Source organism: Lontra canadensis, unplaced genomic scaffold (genome assembly GCF_010015895.1).
Source record: "Lontra canadensis isolate GAN:19392208 unplaced genomic scaffold, GSC_riverotter_1.0 scaffold125, whole genome shotgun sequence".
In the NCBI taxonomy this organism is placed as follows: Eukaryota; Metazoa; Chordata; class Mammalia; order Carnivora; family Mustelidae; genus Lontra; species Lontra canadensis.
In genome coordinates, this window is record NW_022631119.1 from 3,007,659 (window position 1) to 3,029,564 (window position 21,906).

The 21,906-nt window shown below is 39.4% G+C and overlaps 1 protein-coding gene across 1 annotated transcript in view; it reads right to left on the reverse strand.

Moving 5' to 3' along the window:
- LOC116857595 (zinc finger protein 850-like) overlaps positions 1-21,906 on the reverse strand; it is a 60,837-nt gene that overhangs the window by 15,060 nt on the left and 23,871 nt on the right. Inside the window, exons 6-8 of the mRNA XM_032841839.1 lie at positions 2,853-2,986; positions 2,128-2,360; positions 986-1,038 (exon numbers count right to left, since the gene is read on the reverse strand). Coding sequence (XP_032697730.1) covers positions 986-1,038; positions 2,128-2,360; positions 2,853-2,986 — 420 coding nt within the window. The remainder of the gene's footprint in view (positions 1-985; positions 1,039-2,127; positions 2,361-2,852; positions 2,987-21,906) is intronic.

A 21,906-nucleotide genomic window follows, 5' to 3' on the forward strand; every position in this document is an offset into this window, starting at 1 on the left:
ACAAACGGGCAAAAATAGAGGGATCCTAGTTGTACTACTTGTTAACTGTGTAATTTTGGAGTGACTTAATAGAATTTATTTCTTTATCTGTCAACTTAAAATAATACCATATTTCATCAATTCTGGGGTACCAATGATTGTAAAGCCACCATTAGTTACACCAGTAAAGAAAAATACCACTGATGAAACTATGACTTGCCAAGAATTATAAAACCAGTCCTGATTTCAAAGAAGTTTAACAGAATTGAAGAAACACAGTTATACCTGTCTCAAAGGGTTATTAATGTGGATTCAACAAGATAACACATGTAAAGAACTTGAAACTACAAGCTGGTTGCTTCTATCAGTAGCATGATCCCATTCTGAAAACAAAATTACATACCTACACATATGTATAGACAAAATTTGAAAATATTAATCATGACTATCTCTAGATGGTGGGACCATGGGTGACAAACTTCCTTAATCAACTTTCTCAAGTTTTGAAATTTTTGCATGAATCCTGTTTTACTTTAGTCATTAAAAAGAGAGCAATTAGGTTATTTCTATCTTGGGGGGAAAAAGTACGTAGAGCTGATAGGAGCAGGCAGGCCTTCCAGGCTGTTAGAAATTTGGAAGCAAACAGGCTACTGCATGTGACTCTGAAGCAGACCACAAAGAAATTAGTGAGGCTGAAGCGAGTAACCTCATTCTGTTCTTTAACTTTCCTGCCAAATCAGTGAGGCACATGTGTCACAGCTGTTCTGGGAATTAATAAAATCCAGGGAAATGGAAATTCTAGACTGATGAGACAATGTATGCAAAGCAGACAGCCCTGGTTTAGACTTCTGTCTGGTTTAGGAAAACTCCTCCATAAATTTAGTTTCCTTCTCTCTTACCCTTTTTCCAAATCACTATTGTAAATCTTTTGGATAGAATCCTGAAATGAAACATTGTTCTGAAAACCAGGAAGCCCCTTCCAAGAAGAGTGCCAAATACAACTTACCTCTGCCATGACTTTTGATGTACAGTGGCTTTTCTCTCCTCTTCTGGATTCTTCTAGGATGGAAAAGGGTTAAACTATGAGACAACAGACCTTTCAGGAGCTCAGAGAAGGCCAAATCACAGCAAACCCTGGCTCCACTCCAGGAACCGAGGGTGAGCCCAAAGCCAAAGAAGCCTGTAACCCCACCCCCACTCCTATCATCATCACACAAAGCAGGCGACCTTAGCGGCCCAGATGGGAGTCCTGGGAGAGAACTCCAGCCTGTGGAGTTCTCCACAGGAGCCTGTCTGGGTTCTTCCAGGCCCTGCATCTTAGACTGAGCCCAGATCTGTGGCCCTAAAACACAACATACGTGGATCCATCAGTCAGAATCTCACACTCCTGTCCTCTAAAACTGGGGCACCATTATGGGCCTGGATCCCCTGAGCTCTCAGAGTAAAAGCACAGGGAGTGGAAGGAAGTGCTCCCAGGGCCAAGCTCTGGAAAACTCTGGGACACCAGAAAGAGCCCCGGGGAGAAGGCCATTCACCGCGCTGAAGAGCGAGTGGCGGTTTCTGCGTCAGTTTCGGCTGGAATTCAGAATCCAACAGGAACAACAAGGACTAAAAAGGCTCGAAACGCGGGCGGGTTATGAGACTGACCCAGAACCATCCACTCGCTGACCCGGCTCAACGTCGACCAAAAAAGTACAAAGGGAGGCTCTTTTCCAGTTCTAGCTCCAGAGGCAGAGCCGGCAACGCGGCCGGCCACATGGGGCTCTCACACTGGGCCATAGAGAGAGACTCCTAGTGTCCTAACCACGGCCCCGCCGGCAGTGGTCGCAGCGCACTGGAGGTCGGGCGCACAATCCAGTCCAGGGAATATCGCACGGACTTTGCGTGCAGGCAGATCACACGGCAGCGACACCTCTGACCTCCAGACACCGCCAGCCAGCTCCAGATCCAGCCTGAAACCGCTCGCCCACCCGGTGGAGGTGCATGGCTGATACTTCCCTCCCCCGAGGGAAGAGTAGCGGCCTCGACATTCCCAACTTTTCCGACGTCCTTTACTTTTCGAGCGCGAGGACGCAGCCTAGAAATGCCCCACGGCCACCCCTAAGTAAGAATCCAGACAGACCCCGGCCCCGCCCCGGAGCCCCTCACCTTGCACTTCCTCCGGGTCCTCACACACCAGTCTGGTCGAATCCGCAGGCCGACCGCAACGCCCCAACCCCTCGCACCCGAACTCCCGCCAACTCACTAACCGCCAGCCAACTTCGGCCGGAAGTGGCAAATGCCGCAGAGCCCTCAGGAAAATGTAGTCCCGGGGAGGAAAAATCCACCCAGAGCCTGGCCGGTACAAGGTTTCACCGCCCAGGGAACGTCGTGTACTTAGCCTTCAGGCCAGTACTACTGACGGCCCACGCTAGCTTGAGCATCCTGAGGACCTGGGCGAACCGACAGGTCCAAGCAGCAGGAGTTTTCTGCAGAGGGGTTTAAAAAAAAAAAAAGTTGTGGACCGTGGAGGCTTCTGGGAAATGTAGCCCACAGCGGAGGAAAGGGTGGGCTGGTCAGGCACCGGCACAACCCGAAACCTCAAAGTTAACCCGTGAGCAACAGTCCTCGCTGCAAACTGCGCAGCGCACAGAGGCTTCTGGCAACCGTAGTTAAAAGCCGGGAAGCAGACGGTTCAGAGTTCTCTCCGCCAGGAGCCGCGCTCTGAGAGCGGGATCAGGAGGGGACGAATCCCCGCTACACCATGAACCAGGAGTCCTCCCCGACCCGCGCTATTCAGCCCGCCCCATGATCCTGCCTGGTGGAGTTTGGGTGCTCAGGTTTCGGTTGAGAATTCATCCTCCAGTCCCGGGCGCCACCAGAAAGTGCAGTACTCCCTTAGTCGATACCGCTGCAAGTTAGCAGCCCGGCATCCCGACCTTTCCACCAAATTCGGGAGGGGCCCCAGGGACTCCAGGTAAGTGCCCGTCCTGGAGGCGTTTGGGAAATGTAGTCTCAGCCTAACGGGCTAAAATAAAATTTAAATATCTCTTTAAACTGTACTGGTAGAAAGGTACCAGATAGTTATAGTTCATTTTTAGCTACTTTTTGAATAATGAATTTTCAGTTTATTCAGATTCTGGAAAAAGATGAAGTGCCTTTTTTTTTTTTTTTTTAAGATTTTATTTATTTATTTTAGAGCGAGAGAGAACTCTCCGGAGACTATGAGTGGGAGGAGAGGCAGAGGGAGAGAAAGAAAGAGAATCCCAAGCAGGCTCCTCACTGAGTGCAGAGCCCAATGCCAGGCTTGATCCCAGGACCCTGAGATCATGACCTGAGCTGAAATCAAGATTCAGTTGCTGAACCAACTGAGCCATCCAGGTGCCACAAGATGGAATGCTTTCTAATTAATTTTGTCTAACTGGCAAAAATCTGATAAAGACAGGTCAAAAGAAAAGTATTGATTAGTTTCCTTTGGGTTCAAAGATAAACTGAGGCACTCAAAGTTTCAGGAATTTATTTGAGCATACATCTACTTGAATCAGGCAGCATCAAACTGAAAGTGTTAGGAGTGCCCCCACAAACAGGAGCTAATGGAGAGGTTTTTACAGAGAAGACCCTGAAGCAAACCAAGGAAATTATTTGATTAGCTATAGCTTAAGCAGTTGCCCTGTTTGGCAAAGCTAAGTTGGCTTTTTGTTATTAATTGTTCCTAAGTTTTATTTTCTCTGACTGGGTTGCGTTGATTTTGACTTAGGTTTTGGTTTGTTTTTGTAGGCTAGCAGTGCATAAGAACTACTTAAGTCTAATGGCATCCTTAATTATTTTAACATTTGTGGTTATAGGTGCAAAAATTCCAAATAAAAGGCTGATATCAACATGTACTATAAATTTTGTACAGGGATTATGTATAGATTTCCTATGTTGAAGAACATTAAAAGCATATGAAATGTATGAATAAATCAAAGGAGAAAATATACATAGCAATCAATGGCAATAAGATAATGTGGTAGATAGGATAATGTCCCCATTCAAGATGTCCAAGTCCTAATCCCCAGAAAGAACCTGTGAATGACTATGTTATCTTACATGGCAAAAGAAACTTTGCAGATACACTTAAATTAAGGACTTTTTTGAATGAGAAAATTATTCTGGATATCTGAGTAGATCCAATGTAATCACAAGGCTCCTTAGAGAGGAAGGCAGGAACATCAGAGCCAGAAAAGAATTGTGAAGACAGAAGATGATCTTGGGATGACATGCAGTGAAGATGGAGTAAAGGACCATGAGCCAACGAATACAGGCAGCTTCTAGAAGCTGGAAAAGGCAAGGAAATAGATTCTCCTCTAGAGCCTATAGAAGAAATGCAGCTCTGCCAACAATTTGATTTTAGCCCACTGGATCCATTTCAGACTTCTGACCCCAATCTCTGAGTGAGGAAATCTTCCTTCAGAACAGGAGGATGGACTAATGTGTCAGTCATCAGAAAACCATGTTCTTGATAAATTAGTCCATCTGCCTTCCTGAGATACACTCCTTCCTGCTCCAACCAGGATATTCTGCATTCCTTCTCCTGAAACTTCTTTTATAGAAACAGATTGAGGATCTGGTTCCCTAGTTCTCCTGGGCTAGTGGGGTCTATGGATAACATCCACAAGCAGCTCAGTGACCTCCCACATTTATTTCTCCCATATGATAGAGTCACCTGGTAGGCGCATTGTCTTCAACTATTTATTTTGAAAATTTTCATGTTTCCAAAAGCATTGAAAAAATAGTACAAAGGATTCTTATACATGCCTATCCCTGGATTCACCAATTGTTAACAACTTACCATTTTTGAAAATCTCTCTCTACCGTTTGAAAATAAATTCAAGCATCATGACACTTCACTACTAAATATGTCAGCATATATCTCCTAAAAACAAGGACATTTTCTTACCACACATCACTAAACACCACATCTCACATATATATATATATATATATATATATATAGTCTCACTATGTTCCACAAAACACAGTTTCACACTTACATCAGTAGACACAGTAGTACATTCCATGTACCTCTAACTACAACACTATGATCAGATCCAAGGAAATGATTAATACCATAATTCACATATTCAAATTTCCCTCAAGTGTCCCCGAAATGTCTTGTACAGGTTTTTAAGTAGGACACAAAGTTCAAGCATTGCATTTAATGTTATGTCTCTAGTCTCTTAATCTATAACAATGCCTTCACTTTTTGGTTTTCTCCATTGATTTTTTTTTAAAGAATCTAGATCATTTGTTGTACAAAATGTCTTATATTCTGGACTGTCTAGTTATTTCCTTATGGTAAAATCCAGATAAAACACCTTTGTCCTCTTGTTGTATCACATTAGGGGAAACATGAGGTTGTGTCATTTCACTATTAGCAATGCTAAATTTGATCATTTGGGGGCACCTAGGTGGCTCAGTGGGTTAAACCTCTGCCTTCTGCTTTGGTCATGATCTCAGGGTCCTGGGATCGAGCCCCCACATCCGGCTCTCTGCTCAGCAGGGAGTCTGCTTCCCCCTCTCTCTCTACCTGCCTCTCTGCCTACTTGTGCCCTCTCTCTCTCTGTGTCAAATAAATAAATAAATAAATCTTAAAAAAATAAATCTGGGGGCGCCTGGGTGGCTCAGTGGGTTAAAGCCTCTGTCTTCGGCTCAGGTCATGATCCCAGGGTCCTGGGATTGAGCCCCACATTGGGCTCTCTGCTCAGCAGGGAGCTTGCTTCCTCCTCTGTGCCTGCTTCTCTGCCTACTTGTGATCTCTGTCAAATAAATAAATAAAATCTTTAAAAAAAAATAAATCTGGGGCGCCTGGGTGGCTCAGTGGGTTAGGCCGCTGCCTTCGGCTCAGGTCATGATCTCAGGTTCCTGGGATCGAGTCCCGCATCGGGCTCTCTGCTCAGCAGGGAGCCTGCTTCTCTTTTTCTCTCTCTCTCTGCCTGCCTCTCTGTCTACTTGTGATCTCTCTCTGTCAAATAAATAAATAAAATCTTTAAAAATAAATAAATAAATAAATAAATCTGATCATTTGGTTAAGGTGGTAATGGCCAGATATCTCCATTGTAAAGTTATAATATTTTTTTCCTTTCTAATTGGTAAGTAACCTGAGGACTGATAACTTAGGACCATATGAATCCCCCATTTCCCAACAATCATATGCATATTTACTATAAGGTATATATTACTCTTTCATATAAATTAATATGTGTTACTCTTTCATATAAATATGAATCATGAAATTATATTTTGTATACAATTATATATGCATTTTGATGGTGATGGTGTACTTTTGACATACATATATACATATTATTCTTTAGTGTTGGATATGCTATATGTTTTGTGGACCATTTAAGATATTTTATAGAATAATTTAGAATACAACAAATTTTATTTTGTTTCTGACTTTAGAACTTAAACCCCTTAAAAATATAACAACACTGTTAAAAGATCTTCACTTTTAAGTTGTTGAGCTTCTCCATCTCCTGGGTTCTGTTAGAGCTCTGACAGGCAGAAATACATATCTTGGAGAGAAAGATGAGAGTTTTTAATGTGGAGATTCTCATCTGCCAAGGAAACAGATGGCAAGCTGTCCTGCCTTCTGAGACTTCTAGGAGTTGGGTGTCATGGAGAACCTAAGTGTGAAGATCTTGGTGAATGATGGTAGGCTTCTGCCAAAAACGGAGAGAAGCTTTTTGTACCAACATCTAATTCCTATAGTCAGTTTGCATCAACTTGGGTTCATTCAGGAAACAGAAATCCCACCAGAATTTAAACAGAGTTTTAATATAAAGAACTGTTAAGCAATGATGAGTAATATAAAGACATCAAAGAATTCTGAAGGGCCCCTTAGGGCTGAAGGAGAGTCCCTAGGAAGGACAAACTTGGATCCTTCCCAGAGGCTGGGTTTCAGACCTCATTGGAGAAGATGCGATTGCATCCCAATGGATGGCAGAGAAATTTCCTGGGTTGCCAAGTGCTCAGAGAGCTGGAGCAGGACTATAACCTAACAACCAAGATGCATGGTATCCACATCAGGAAGGTGGCAGGAGATACCCCTCTGTGGCAAATACAAGCCAAGGCTGATGGGCAGGCATACAGAGAAAGCTGAGGTGCTACTGTGCATATGTGACCTGGAGCATACAGTGTGTCATCAGGATGGTCTCAGCAAGGTGGTCACTGGGTCCAGGTCAGGTCTGTGAGGTCTCTAAGACATGCATGCTCTGGGGCACAGCTGAGGCTAAGCATCACTGAATATTTTCACATACACATAACCCATAGACCATGAAGCAAGAACAAGAAAAAGCAAAATGCAGCAACCAACCAGAAGAGAAGCCAGGAAGAGAAGCCCCTTTCCTTCTCCAGTTCCCTCTACTAACATAGCCTCACATCATACTCACTGTAAAGAAGAAATGCTTACAGAATCCATTCCCTTTTTACAGAGCAGGTATTGAAGGCTGAGAGGCAATAAATTGATAATGGCACACTGGAAACCTCTGGCCCTCAGTTTCTACACTTCTACACACATATGAGCTCTCATACAACAACAAAACAACTCTATTTCTATCTAGCAAGACAGTTATCCAAATAAAATGTATGATTCTAACAGTTGGTTATATTAATTATTAACTCACTAATTTTTGGCTTTATTGATTACTCCTCATATTCATTTGTAGTGCCACTGAATATTCTATTGTCTAAAGAGTAAATTGTACAGAATATGAAATCAAAATGAGAGAGAAAAACATGGTAGTTAGTATATACAAATAAACAGATATAACAATCAGAAAATATGCAAGGCTACTACAGTCCTCATATTTGTAATTGAATATGAGGTCAGTTGATGTTTATGACTTCCTTCTTTGACAATACATTCCCTATTTCTGTTCCTTTCAGCAAGAACCTCAAATGCTCTATGTTCATTTTCTGGTCGAGTGACCCAAGCCCTCATTCCTGAAGATTCTGAGTCCTCAATCATTCTATATGTTTTTTTTTCTTTTTATTGCTGTCATTTTCCCATTAACCTTTATAATTGGACATAGACAGTCTAAAAGGAATGCCAGAGAATCCCCTGGGTTTCAAATACAGGCCCATTTACCTCCATTGCATATCATTAACCTGATTCCTTCTTGGTAATTAGGATCAGTCATTCCAGGCAGTGGATCATCTTTTTTTTTTATCTTGTTCAGTGTTAATTAAAGGAGTTAAAAATGTTCAAGATGTAAGTCTCATCTTCCAATTCAGTAGCACTATTGCTAGAGGTGTATCTCCAGGTGCAAGCATTGCCCTTAGGGGACTAATACCTCCATACAAGCAAAGCTCAAATTCTATGAGTAGGCCATTAGGTGTTATAGTGAGAGAAGCCACTCCCACTTAACCCCCTCCTGGAGCATGTATTTGAGTATGCGGGGAGGCCATAATGGTCTCAAATTCAGAATATATTCTATGTCCTATAATACAGAACTCCTGCCTTTTAGAATGATGTCTCCCACTGGCACTTTCAGTTGGTCTAGCTGATTCTAGGTAATGGAATTTGTCTTAAGACCGGTTAATTCCCCAGGCATGAATGCATTGCTGACAAAATGCTGTGCAGGATGCCATAGAGGTAGATAAAGCATTCTGCATCTGTGGTTGGTGATGTTGGCAAAAACATCATAGGCAGAGAAGAAAATCTAAGATAATATGTGTCTATACTTGTGAGGTGACTCTCTATCCCAGCCATGATGGAAAGAGACATCTAATATAATTGACCTTCTACCAGGTGGTTGTCTGTTCCTCACAGGGAATGATGCCTTATAAGGGACTCAAGGTTGGTCACCACTGTTTAGCAAAAATTAAGGGGAAGGACTGTGCTAGCTGATTATATCCCTTTTATTAAGAAAGAAAATGTTTTTAAACACCCTTACCCCCAAATATTTCTGCTTATAACTAATGGCCAGATTCATGATACATGGGCTGCCCTTAATCACAGGTAGGCTCACCAAACTGTGGAAAGAGCCAAGATGCCCTTCAATAGATGAATGGATAAAGAAGATATGGTCCATATATACAATGGAATATTACACAGCCATTGGAAAGGATGAATACCCAACTTTTGTATCAACATGGATGGGACTGAAGGAGATTATGCTGAGTGAAATAAGTCAAGCAGAGAAAGTCAATTATAATATGGTTTCACTTACTTGTGGAGCATAAGGAATAACATGGAGATTAGGAGAAGGAAAGGAAAAGTGAATTGGGGTAAATTGGAGGAGGAGACGAAGCATCAGAGACCATGGACTCTGAGAAACAAACTGAGGGTTTTAGAGGGGAGCGAGGTGGGGAGATGGGTGAGCCTGGTGGTGGGTATTAAGGAGGGCACGTATCTCAGGGAGCACTGGGTGTGGTGTATAAACAACCTTGGAACACTGAAAAAAATAAATTTAACAAAATAAAATAAAATTTAAAAAAGAAAGAAAATACTGAATTCTTCCAACATCTCTGAAGGAAATTAGCAGAGAAAAGATAGACTGGAGCTGTCTGTTGTGCTGAACACAAGCACTCACCACCAGAGAATTGGCTTCCTTTAGAAAAGATATGAACTTAAGCCCCAGAGTGAAGATTCCACATAAAGAGACAATATCTTGGGGCACCTGGGTGGCTCAGTCATTGGGTGCCTGCCTTTGGCTCAGGTCATGATCCCAGCGACCTGGGATTAAGGTATCGGGCTCCCTGCTCAGTGGGAAGCCTGCTTCTCCTCCCAGTCCCCCTGCTTGTGTTCCCTCTCTCGTTGTCTCTGTCAAAAAAATAAATAAAATCCTTAGAGAGAGAGAGAGAATGAATGTCTTTGGCTTTAAACATCAGCAAAAATTACAGAACTAAAGATACCTGCAAATCAGATTCTTTGGAAGGAAGGAAGAGGACAATGCTTCAGGAACAGAAATCACTCTTGAGAAGAACCCCAGGTGAAACTTGTGAGGTGGATAAGACTGTTGGAAGTGACAGAGGCATTTCTTACTAGGGTAGAAGAAATAGTGTAGACCTTGGGGCTTGTGGACAGATGTGAGAGTGAAAGGTGGCTGGGGATTTGGTGGCACAGGAGAGAGAAGTTCCTACTCCACAAATTAAACAGCTCATTTGTCACAGAAACTCTGAAAAATGTTATGTACTGTGTTCAATGTGTGCATATAGACACCTTATGGACAATTGTTATTTTTTTCATACTTCATTTGCTTATGATTATGAATCTATAAAAAATTATGTATAATAAGAATTCTGGATATCATTCATCCTTATGCACAAGTTAATGAAAAATGTGAACAGATATTTATATTCTTTTTTCCCCTATGTTATGTTTGTTCTGGTTATATTTATGGAAATCTAATTTTATGTCTGTTAAAGCTAAAACTAAAAAAAAAAATTGGAGCTTGTGTTCTTTTTTTCCTTTTAAAGCAATTTGTATTTATTATATTTTCCAAAATTCTTAGTTCACAACAGATTGCAGATTTTAAAAAAGGAAAAAAAAATCTTTGTATTTCATCACAGACAATTTTAGAAGCACTACTTGAAAAAACAAATGATGTGATTGGATATTCACTTGGTCTTTGAAGAAATAGCTAAGTGGCCTTCTGTATTAATTAATGTGACCAAAGACTCCCAAGAAAATAAGATCACATTTACATCCTTAATGAAAATTTCAAGGCTGGCTATAATCTTCCTCTTGTAGCACTTGTTTGTCCCACCCTGGGGTGTATACTAAAGATTAGACCAGTGTCTAAGAAAGTGCAAGAGATAAATTCTTTTATTCAGAGGTGCCTCTCTTGTACCTCTAACATGAAGACATTAGTCATCCTATGGGATATGCCTTATTGCCTTCTGCTGCAAAGTCATCCACCTTTGTGTCCACCTCCACTTTATCACTTTGATTTAAAGATCAGATCACTTTTGATGCCTCCCACTTAAATAACACTTAACGGCTTATTCTCTCCCCTCAGTATTTGTCCCTTCAAACAACTCCCAGACAAAGCAGAAATCACACTTGCACCTTAGACACCAGATCTTAGAAAGTTACTGTCCAACATGCAACAAGAATGTAAAATCAGAAAGGCTGAGGCTAATACAAATTTGATTGTGACTTGAACCTCTCTAAAACTTGCAGAGGTATCATCAATGGGAAGAAACAACTTTGGAATGGGGCACCAGTCATAGCATAGCTCTCTACCAAGCTCATGTAGCAGAAACTATATTGGGAGTATTACCTAAAATGTCTGCTCATGTTGCTTTCAGTTGTTAAATTTAGGTAGAGGAGAAAGAGCAGCTGGTTATCTGGGAACACTAGACTAGTCATTAATTATGCTCCAGAAACAGCTGCTGAAGCTCTGCCCTGGCTTTTGCCCTGGCACTCTAACCAAAGCAGCTGCCAGTGCAGCTGATGTTCATCTGTATTTGTTGGTATACAAAGATATCAGTATAAATCAGTGGCTAAGTTTCCATGGCTTGCCAAGCTAAGAAAAATGAATCTACTGACACTGAATTAACAGTATCAAAAATTGAGAACTTTCATAAACATATACATTCTGTAGGATCCACCTAATCCACTCCTAGGTGTTTATCTAAGAGAAATGAAAACATAGATCTATACAAAAGACTTGCATATAAATGCTCATTGCAGCTTTATTTGTAATAGTCCCAAACTGGAAAAACCCAATTATTCATCGACTGGTGATCGGATAAACAAATTATGCCCTGATTACTCAGCAATAAAAAGAATCTGCTGCCACCACAGAAACATGGATGAATCTCACAGTGTCTAAGCAAATGAAGCCTGATACCAAAAACACTGTCCGATTCCATTTACATAAAGCCCTAAAATAAGCAAAACTAATCTATGGAAATGGAAGTGGGAAGAATGATTATCTCAGAAGGGGATGGTTATTGTCTGGGAAGAAGCCAAGAGAACTTTTTTTTTCAAAGATTTTATTTATTTACTCGACCGAGAGAGAGATCATAAGTAGGCAGAGAGACAGGCAGAGAGAGGGGAGGGAGGCAGGATCCCTGCTGAGCAGAGAACCCAATGTGGGGCTCAATCCCAGGACCCCGAGATCATGACCTGAGCCGAAGGCAGAGGCTTAACCCACTGAGCCACCCAGGTGCCCCGCCAAGAGAACTTTCTGAGGGAATGGAAATACTCTATTTCTTGACCGGGTGGTAAATACACAATTATATACATACAATGCATACTTAAGATTTTTCTATTTTTACTGTATGTAAATTATACCTCAATTTTAAAAAGAATAAAAAAGAAAAGAAAAACTTCAGTCATTAAATAAATGGGTGGGGAAGTTTCAACCCTGACATGAGTCAGGGTTGAGAAAAGGAAAAAAGCAATGATGGGCAAACAGCCTGACACCTGTGGACTAATCAAGGGCCTACAAATATTTTGGACCTATGTAGAGGCTAAGGTATGAGAACTACAATATAAAAATTGCCATTTATAATCTCAAGTCTCTAAAATTCAATTTGCAGATTTAATTCTCAACAGTTTTCTGTAGACATATAAAAATAATCTTGACGTAGGCTTTTTTTTTTTTTTTGCCACATTTGATTTTAAGTGTGTTGAAGCCTTCATAAGTCCTGAAAGTTTATTTCAATCTTAAAATAGCACTGACCTTTCATTTCCTCTTTGCCCTCATTCCCACACTTCTGAATTGGAAATAACCCTAGACCCCAAGGATCTTGGCCTCTGCCCTACACATTTTAGAGTGTTTCAGCATACTCAGTCCCCATCCAATTGGTGAAAGGACTTCCTCTAGGCTGGGTAGGGATCAATAGGTCATGGGATTCTGTCCTGTTGGAGATCTTGCCCATTTCCCCCCCATACAGACCTCAAAATAATCAAACTTTCTCACAAACAAAACTAACTAAAATCTAGGTTGCCTTTTGGCAAACTTTGAGACCCACTATATTAAATCCAAAAAGAAAGGCTAATGTTAACATGATTAAATAAACCATGTACTCATCCTTCTTACTTGAGCAAAATCCTACAAACCCTTCCTAGTAATTCTTGGGACACAGTCGATATAGAAATGGAGACTTCCAACTCACCTTTTGAAAATCAGAGGGCACCTAACTGCACTCTTGCATCACAATTTCATCTGAAAATTTTGACTTTACAGATATTATACCTTAATCACAGCTTGGGAAGTAGGTGGTCATATATATATATGTATATATACATATACATATATGTATTTTTTTTCTCTCCCAGAACTTCTTCTTTTAGAGCTCATTCAGCCAAGTTTTAGGACGTTGTTTGGATTTGAGAATGATAAGGAATGTAATTTAATTGAAAATAAATGTAAATATCAGATCCATGCCTCCTAACGTTATCTTTTGTTTTGCTGGGTTTTGATACTTTTACTTCAGGTGCACATAGGAAATGCACAAAATTTTTTTAAGTTTTTTTTTTAAGAGTATAAATAATCTCTACACCCAATGTGGAGCTCAAACTTATAACCCTGAGATCAAGGTTGCTCCACTGACTGAGCCAGCCAGGTGTCCCTCAGGTGCACATAGTTATAGTTTCATATATATATATATACATATATATATGTATATATAAATACATATATATATGTATATATATATATAAATTGTGCTGTTATATATAAAAACAAACATATATTCATTTTTATATAGATTATTATATTTACATATATATTTTCTATATAAATATATAAAATATAAATATAAAATATAAATATATAAATAAAAACCCTTGGGTTATACACATACAATGCTATCAAGTCCACTCAGGGCCTACATTGGGTTATTTAGTTGGTTAGTGTGGTAGATTTCGATATTAAAACATAATATCAGTATTATGCTTCCTGTGCACTGATACCAGACATGGAACTGTGTAAAAATGAAATATGCCAGTTCAGAGCAGAAGCTTTTAGAGCTTTAAATGGTTTTAATCTGTCTTTTCCCTCTGCCATGAGACTGTCATGTTCTATGAAGTGCTGCTGCTTCCATCTGGGTCCTGCAATAAAGGTGATATATGGAGCAGAACAGCTGCCAATTTACAATGGATGTGAATATGAGAAATATTTCCTTGTTGTTGTAAGTCATTAAGACTTTCGACACATTGTCACAATATCATAATTTATCCTAAACTGATTGATGGAATTATTTATTTTAAATAATGTTATAAGCACTCATGAATCCACCACCCAGCATAATATCTATAACCTTGATAATAACCTATATATAATTATATATAGCCCCTTCCCATCCCCCTTCTGCTCCCAAAGGATCAAATATCATCCTGAATCCTGTGTTCATTCATCCCTTGCATTGCTTTTTCTTTTAAGATTTTTAATTTTTTTATTTGAGAGAGACAGACAAAGAGAGCACAAGCAGGGAGAGGAACAGAGGGAGAGGGAGAAGCAGACTCCCCACTGCATCTGGGGAGCAGCAGGCAGAGGAAGAAGCAGGCTCCCTGCTGAGCAGGGAACCCTAAGTGGGGCTTGATCCCACAACGTTGGATCATGACCTGAGCTGAAGGCAGATGTTTAACCAGCTGAGCCACCCAGGTGCCTCTTAAGTTTTCTTTTTAACATGAAAACCCTTCATCTATGGCTTTATTTCTGTGTATTGTTGGAAGGTCAGATTTCATTGTTTGGCAAATAAAATACCAAATTTTCCTGCTCCACTGATTCAACTGTTCCTTCTTTCCTCACTGGCCTGATATGGTTTCTCCATCAGTACTGGAATGAATGGTGGCCTAGAAATACCACATTCATTGATTCCTAAAAAAATTCTAAAAACTATTTTATTTATTTATTTATTTATTTATTCATAGAGCACATAGGAACAGGGGCAGAGGCAGAAGGAGAGGAAGACAGAATCTCAAGCAGACTCTGCACCAAGCAGGGAGCCCAACAGGGAGGACCAATCCCATGACCCTGAGGTCATGACCAGAGCTGAAATCAAGAGTTTAAAGCCCAACCGACTGAGGCCCCCCCATACTCCCCACATTCATCGATTTTAAGGTTGTTATTAAAACGCCAATTTTCATTCAAATTGATCTATAAATTCAATGTGCTCCCAATAAAAATTGCAGCACAATTTTGTGGAAACTGGCAGGCTCATTCCAAAGTAAGTACAGAAATGCAGAGGATCTATAAAACTAAGGAAATATGAAGAAGCTGACGGATTAATATTACCAGATATCAAGACTGTGCTGAAGTCACAGTAAATAAGACTGGTTTGGTGCAAGAATAGGTAAGCAGATCAACAGAACAGAATAGAAAGTCCAGAAACAGCATATTTAGATACCTCGTTTATGACAAAGAAGCCACTAAAATTCAATGGTTAAAGGATGGTCTTTTCTTTTTTTTTTAAAGATTTTATTTATTTATTTGAGAGAAAGAGTGAATGCAAGAGAGAGCATGAGTAGAGAGAGGGGCAGAAAGAAGGGAGAAGCAGATTCCCTGCTCAGCAGGGAGCCAGATACAGGACTCCATCTCAGGACTCCAGATCATGACCTGGGTTGAAGGCACATGCTTAACCAACTGAACCACCCAGGTGCCCCACTATAGGCAAAGATATTTAAAACTGGACACAAAAAGCACTCACCATAAAATAAAATATATTGATAAATTAGATGTCACTAAAAAATTCTGCTCATCAAAAGACACCGTTAAAAAAGTAAAAAATCAGGATGCCTGGGTGGCTCAGTCGTTAAGCGACTGCCTTTGGCTCAGGTCATGACCCCAGGGTCCTGGGATGGAGTCCCCCGCATGCAACGTGGAGTTGGGCTCCCTGCTCGGTGGGAAGCCTGCTTCTCCCTCTCCCACCCTGCCTGCTTGTGTTCCCTCTCTTGCTGGGTTTCTCTCTGTCAAATAAATAAAGGAAGTCTTAAAAAAAAATAAGAAATCAAGCTACTGGGAGAAAATAATGCATACATCTGACAAAGGTTATATATCCAGAACATATATCCACAGATTAATAAAGACAGACAAGCCAATAAATATATGGGTAATAGACTACAACAGGCACTTCACAAATGAAGATATCTAAATGGCCAACAATATATGAAAAGGTATTCTACATCAGAAAGATGCAGTAAGTTACCACTATACTTGCAAATATCTTTTTGCTATTGTTTTCATTTTTAAAAAAAGTACTCAAATAGGGTTCATGCATTGCATTTGATTGTGGTCTCTCAAGTCTCTTAATCTAGAATATTCCTCTTTTCATGTCATTGCCTTAATGAATTGGGTAAGTGAGTTGTACAAAAAAAAAATATATTTGGGACTTAACTGATTGCTTCTTTTTGGCATTAACTTTTATTTTTAAGATCTTATTTATTTGCCAGATAGGGTGAGCAAGTGAGCACAAGAAGAGGAAGTGGCAGACAGAGGGAAAAGCGGGCCTCCTGTGGAACAAGGAGTCTGATGCAGGACTCAATCCCAGGATCCTGGGATCATGACCTCAGCCACAGGCAGATGCTTAACTGATAGCCACCCAGGCGTCCCATGGCATTATTTTTTCCCTCCACATTTTATGTATATTGTTAATTAAATGAAATTAAAAGTTTGATTAGATGTTAAAAATTATTGGCTCTGTCTTTATATAACATCAATTAGTACATAATATTTTATTGTTCTACTTTGAGGCTGAGATTGGCCAGTGGTGAAACTGATCTTTCCACTTCAAAGTTGCATTTTATGTAGAGTGACATTTTGGTATCCTAAAAATATCCATTTCTCAATCACCTTTTATTTAGTTTTAGCATACATTGATGCTTAATGCTTGAATGGGTATTTTGTTGTGGTTATAAAATACTGATTTTTCTAATTCTTGCCTTCTTACAATTATTAATTAAAATTTTTCTGCATAGAACTTTTCCATATAGATTATTGAGCTATTTGATACTTCTATTAGGACTATTTGGTACTATGAAATAGAATTCATATGGAGAAAGCAGGATACATTTTTAATTCTTTTCTAAAAAATATTTTACTATTTATTTGACAGAGAGAGAGAGAGAGAGCGCACGCAGCGGGGGTAGGAGCAAAGGGCCAGGGAGGAGCAGGCTTCGTGCTGAGCAAGGAGTCTGATGCAGGGATAGATCCTAGGACCCTGAGATCATGACCTGAGCTGAAGGCAGACTTTTTTTTTTTTTTTAAGATTTTATTTATTTATTTGACAGACAGAGATCACAAGTAGGCAGAAAGGCAGGCAGAGAGAGAGAGAAAGAGGAAGCAGGCTCCCTACTGAGCAGAGAGCCTGATGCGGGGCTTGATCCCAGGACCCTGGGATCATGACCTGAGCCGAAGGCAGAGGCTTTAACCCACTGAGCCACCCAGGCGCCCAGAAGGCAGACTTTTAATCCACTGAGACACCCAGGTGCCCCACATTTTTTCTTTCATTTTAATTATCATGTTTTCAATATAAGGAGTTGGTACCACTACCATTAGTGACAAAAAGTGAGTTTTGATTTCTTGCTTTCTTCCAGCATTTGATCTTACGGATTTTACAAATTGCTATATTTCAATTCTCTGTAGTTATTAGTCGTTTTCTTGTTATAATTATCTTTTGCCAGTAAAAGTCCTTTCAATGGACTCCTATGTCTTTTTGAGTGACCCCAGGAGTCTTTGATAACTTGTTTTCTGATACACTGAGAGGTCCTACGCTTTTTGTAACAGATGGCTGGTCTAACTGCAATGTGGATGAATGCAGTTTGAGATACCATTTACTGATATTTGGTTGATACTTTTTTTATTGAAGTATAAATAACATACAGTGTTACGTTTCAGGTGTACAATAAGATTCAACAATTCTATACATTACTTAGTACTCACCATGATAACTAGAGCCTTAATCCCTTTTATTTATTTCACCATTTCCCCCACCCATCTTTCTTCTGGCAACCACCAGTTTGTTCTCTGTATTTAAGACTCTTCTTTTTGGTTTCTTTTTTTCTTTCCTTTGTTTCTTAAATTACATGAGTGAAATTGATAATGAATGGTCAACTTCCATAAATGCTTTGTATTTGCTTGGAAGGAATGTGTATTTTGAAGTTGCCAGCTACATGTTCTAGGTATGTCCCAATAGATCAAATTTGTTAACTGTGATGTTCAAATTATCTATAAGCCTAATAACATTTGTCTGCTTAATCAGGCAATTAGAGAGATTATAAAGTCTCCCATCACTATAGTCATTTTACCTCTTTACTCTCAGAATTTTACTAGGTCACCAGTGACTTTAACATTGGTAAATAACTCAACAGTTTTTCCAGTCTTGTCTTCACTTGACCAACTAACAAAATTTGATAAAGTTCATTATTTTCTCCTTTTTAAAACACTTCCTTCACTATTCTTCCAGTACGTTACCCTCTTTGGGTTTTTGTCCTAATTCCCTGGCTCTCAATTTCTTGCTTCCTATACTACTTCCTCTTTATTTCTCTGACCTCTAAATGCTGGAGTTCCCCCCACCAGTCAGTCGCTAGATCTTTTCTCATCCAGTCCATTGACTTTAATTACAATGAATATTCTAACAACTCATGAAAGTGTATCACTAGCATACTTCTCCCCTGGATTCTAGATCCTTCTGTCTAGGATATTCCTGTGCTTGGAAATCTAGGCATGTCTTCCTATCCATCTAGACTCTACAAACAGCTTACCCTGCAGCTCTTCCATCTCAACAGATGGACACTGCATCCTTCAAGTTGATCAGGCCAAAAATCTTGGCAATGGCTTTGATTCTTCTCTTCCTCTGATGAACCACACCAAACCTAATGGCCAAGTCTTTAAAGCTCTACCTTGAAAATATCTCAAGAAATGTCTACTTCTCAATACATCAACCACTATCACCCAGATTTAATTGACTATTACCTCAAGCCTCTTGATTTCTACCTCTGGTTCCATACTTCCTCCTCTACATTCTATTATCATTAGGTCCTATAAGGCAATTCCTTTAAAACATAAGTCAGATTGTGTCAATCCTTTGCTCAAAGCCTTCCAATGGTTTTCCAGTTTTTACAAAACCTATTTTCTCTCCTAGACTCCTCTTCAAGGTACTACTTAATCTGATCCCCAACCTCTTTCTAAACTTCATCACTTACTACTATCATCTTTTACTTTGACCACATGTCCTACTCCTTACGATTCTTTGAATATGTCAAGCATGTCCTCATTGCAAGGTCTTTGTTGTTGTTGTTTTTAAGATTGTATTTATTTACTTGAAAGAGAGAGAGAGCGAGCGAGCGAGAGGGAGAAGCAGATTCCCTACTGAGCAGGGGGACCAATATGGGGCTTGATCCCAGGACTCTGGATCATGACCTGAGTTGAAGGCATACACTTAACTGACTGAGTCACCCAGGTGCCTGGACCCTTGCAGGGTCTTTGAAGTTTGTTCTCTATATTTAAGTGTTCTTTATTCTCCATCACTCATTCCCTCACTTCCTTTGCTCAAATGTCATCTTCTAGTTCTACTTTTGCTAGTGGCAAACTACCTTATTTCAGACTACCATAAAAGATAATAAACTCTAGACTACACAGATTTTACACACACACACACACACACACACACACACACATAAGTACAATGTGAAGGCATTGGGGAACAACTAAAAGCAGGCAAAAAAATGAAGGGGAGTTGACCTTTGGAAAAAAGTATACTATGAGACATTAATATTTATACAGATTATCACATAGTGGTACTTCCAAGCCTCTGTGGCATAGGGTAGCTGAATTCAAGTAGAAAGCCACAGTCTAAATGGCCTGAGAAGTTGGGAGGACGAAGTTCGAGGCTGCTAAAGTAGTTCAAAATAGTTAAATCCCAGAAAGGAGGGAGCTACAGAGAGGAGATTCAATATCAACATAAAAATTTGGCCCAAATCTTTGACAGATGCCTGAACCTCACAAATTTATGTAAACTCCATAGTCTATAGGAATCAACAGAAGACTGAAAGAATAGCAGATATTTCAGCTACTGCCTTCCTGAGGGGAGAGAGACAGGATTTTAAATCGAGCCAAGATAACTGTTTTTAGGACAAAAGTCAACATTCTCCAGAAAATTATAACAAAAAAATTGAGAATCTCGGGTGCCTGGGCGGCTCAGATGGTTAGCCATCTGCCTTCAGCTCAGGTCGTGATCTCCAGGTCCTGGGAACAAGCCCCACATCAGGCTCTTGGCTGGTTCAGCAGGGAGCCTGCTTCTCCCTCTCCCTCTGCTTCTCCCCCTGCTTGTGTGCTAATCTCTGTCTCTCTCAAATGAATAAATAAAATCTTAGAAAAAAATTGGGAATCTCTACTACACATAATTTACAATGTTCAGTATACAATCAAAACTACTACATAAGCAAAAATATAGGAAAGGTGAGAAAGAATCAAGAGAAAAAGTTATCAATAGAGAATGACTTAACTCAGATGTTGGCATTACAAAATAGGGTATTTTTAAGCTTGTGTATGTGCATGTGTGTTAAAATATAAATAAAATAAGACAACATTTTAACAATTTTTATGTGTACAATTAAGTGGCATTAAATACATTCATAATGTTATATAATCATCATCACTATTTTCTCATATGCAACAGAACCAATGTCCCCATTAAATAATAACTCTCCATTTCTTCTTCCTCACCTCAGTAATCTGTTTATTCTACTTTATGAATTTGCCTATTTCAGTTACCTCATATAAGTGGAATCATACAATTTTTGCTCATAAAAGAACATAAAAGTCCGGCTTAATTCACTTAGCATAATGATTCCAAGGTGTAAATTTACATTGTAGTATGGGTCAGAATTTCTTTCTTTTGTATGGCTGAATAATATACCATTATATTTCTATCTCACATTTTGTTTATCCATTCATCCACTGTGGGACAGATGGATTGTTTCCATTTTTTGGCTATACCAAATATGTTGCTATGAACATTGGTGTACAAGGATCAATTTGAGAGAGAGCAACTGAAATTGCTTTCAATTTTTCTGGATTTCTACTTAGGTACCGAAATGCAGAATCATATGGTAATTTATAAGTTTAACTTTTTGAGAAACTGCCAAACTGTTTTCCTCAGAAGCCATACAATTTTACATTCCTACCAAAAATGCACAAGATTTCCAATTTCTGCATGTCCTCATCAAACACAGGTCTTGTTATGCAGATAACAAAGTTTGAAAATTATTTTTTTAAAAAAGTCCACAAAAATTAGTTGTGCTGGCAAAATTGGACTTAGCATAAAACCTGTTAAAGAAGAGACTATGAAATGACAAAACTCATTTAGATACTTAAGTTTTGAAAAACTGTTATTTACATGAGAATCACTCCCTGCAATTTGTAACTGTAATAAATCACTGTCAAGCTTTTAAAAAAAGCTAATAAAAGTAAAAATTGAAACAGTCATGCTTATATATCACAACTGTAGTTTGAGGTTTTGTTTTGCAAAATCACCTTCAAACAAATTTACTTAACATTTAAACATTCATTGCTAAGGTTCCCTTTTGATCAACAGCCTCAATTCTAATCTCTTTTTTATAAAGGCACTAATGGTTTTCTGTATATCAAGTAATATTGTAGAGATGTTGTAATAAAACATTACCTTAAGTAAGGGTTGGTTCATATATTGTTATAGAGAATGAGATCTTTTTAGAGGAATTCTGTTATCACTGCTCAGGGTCCGAGACCAACCATCCAAAATGAGATAGGTCATGTAAATCAAGGGTTGAGAAAGGAATAAAATTATCTGTAGGTTTAAAGTGAAGCTATGTTACAAAACTGCTTAGGGCCATCTCAAGAAAATAAAAGGTTTTCTCATTTCAAAATGTTGCAATGATTAACAACGGTATTAATGTTTATCCTGGTTGTATGGAAACTTACAGGGCAAGACAACTGATGTCACATAGTCAATTTCTCAGGACAA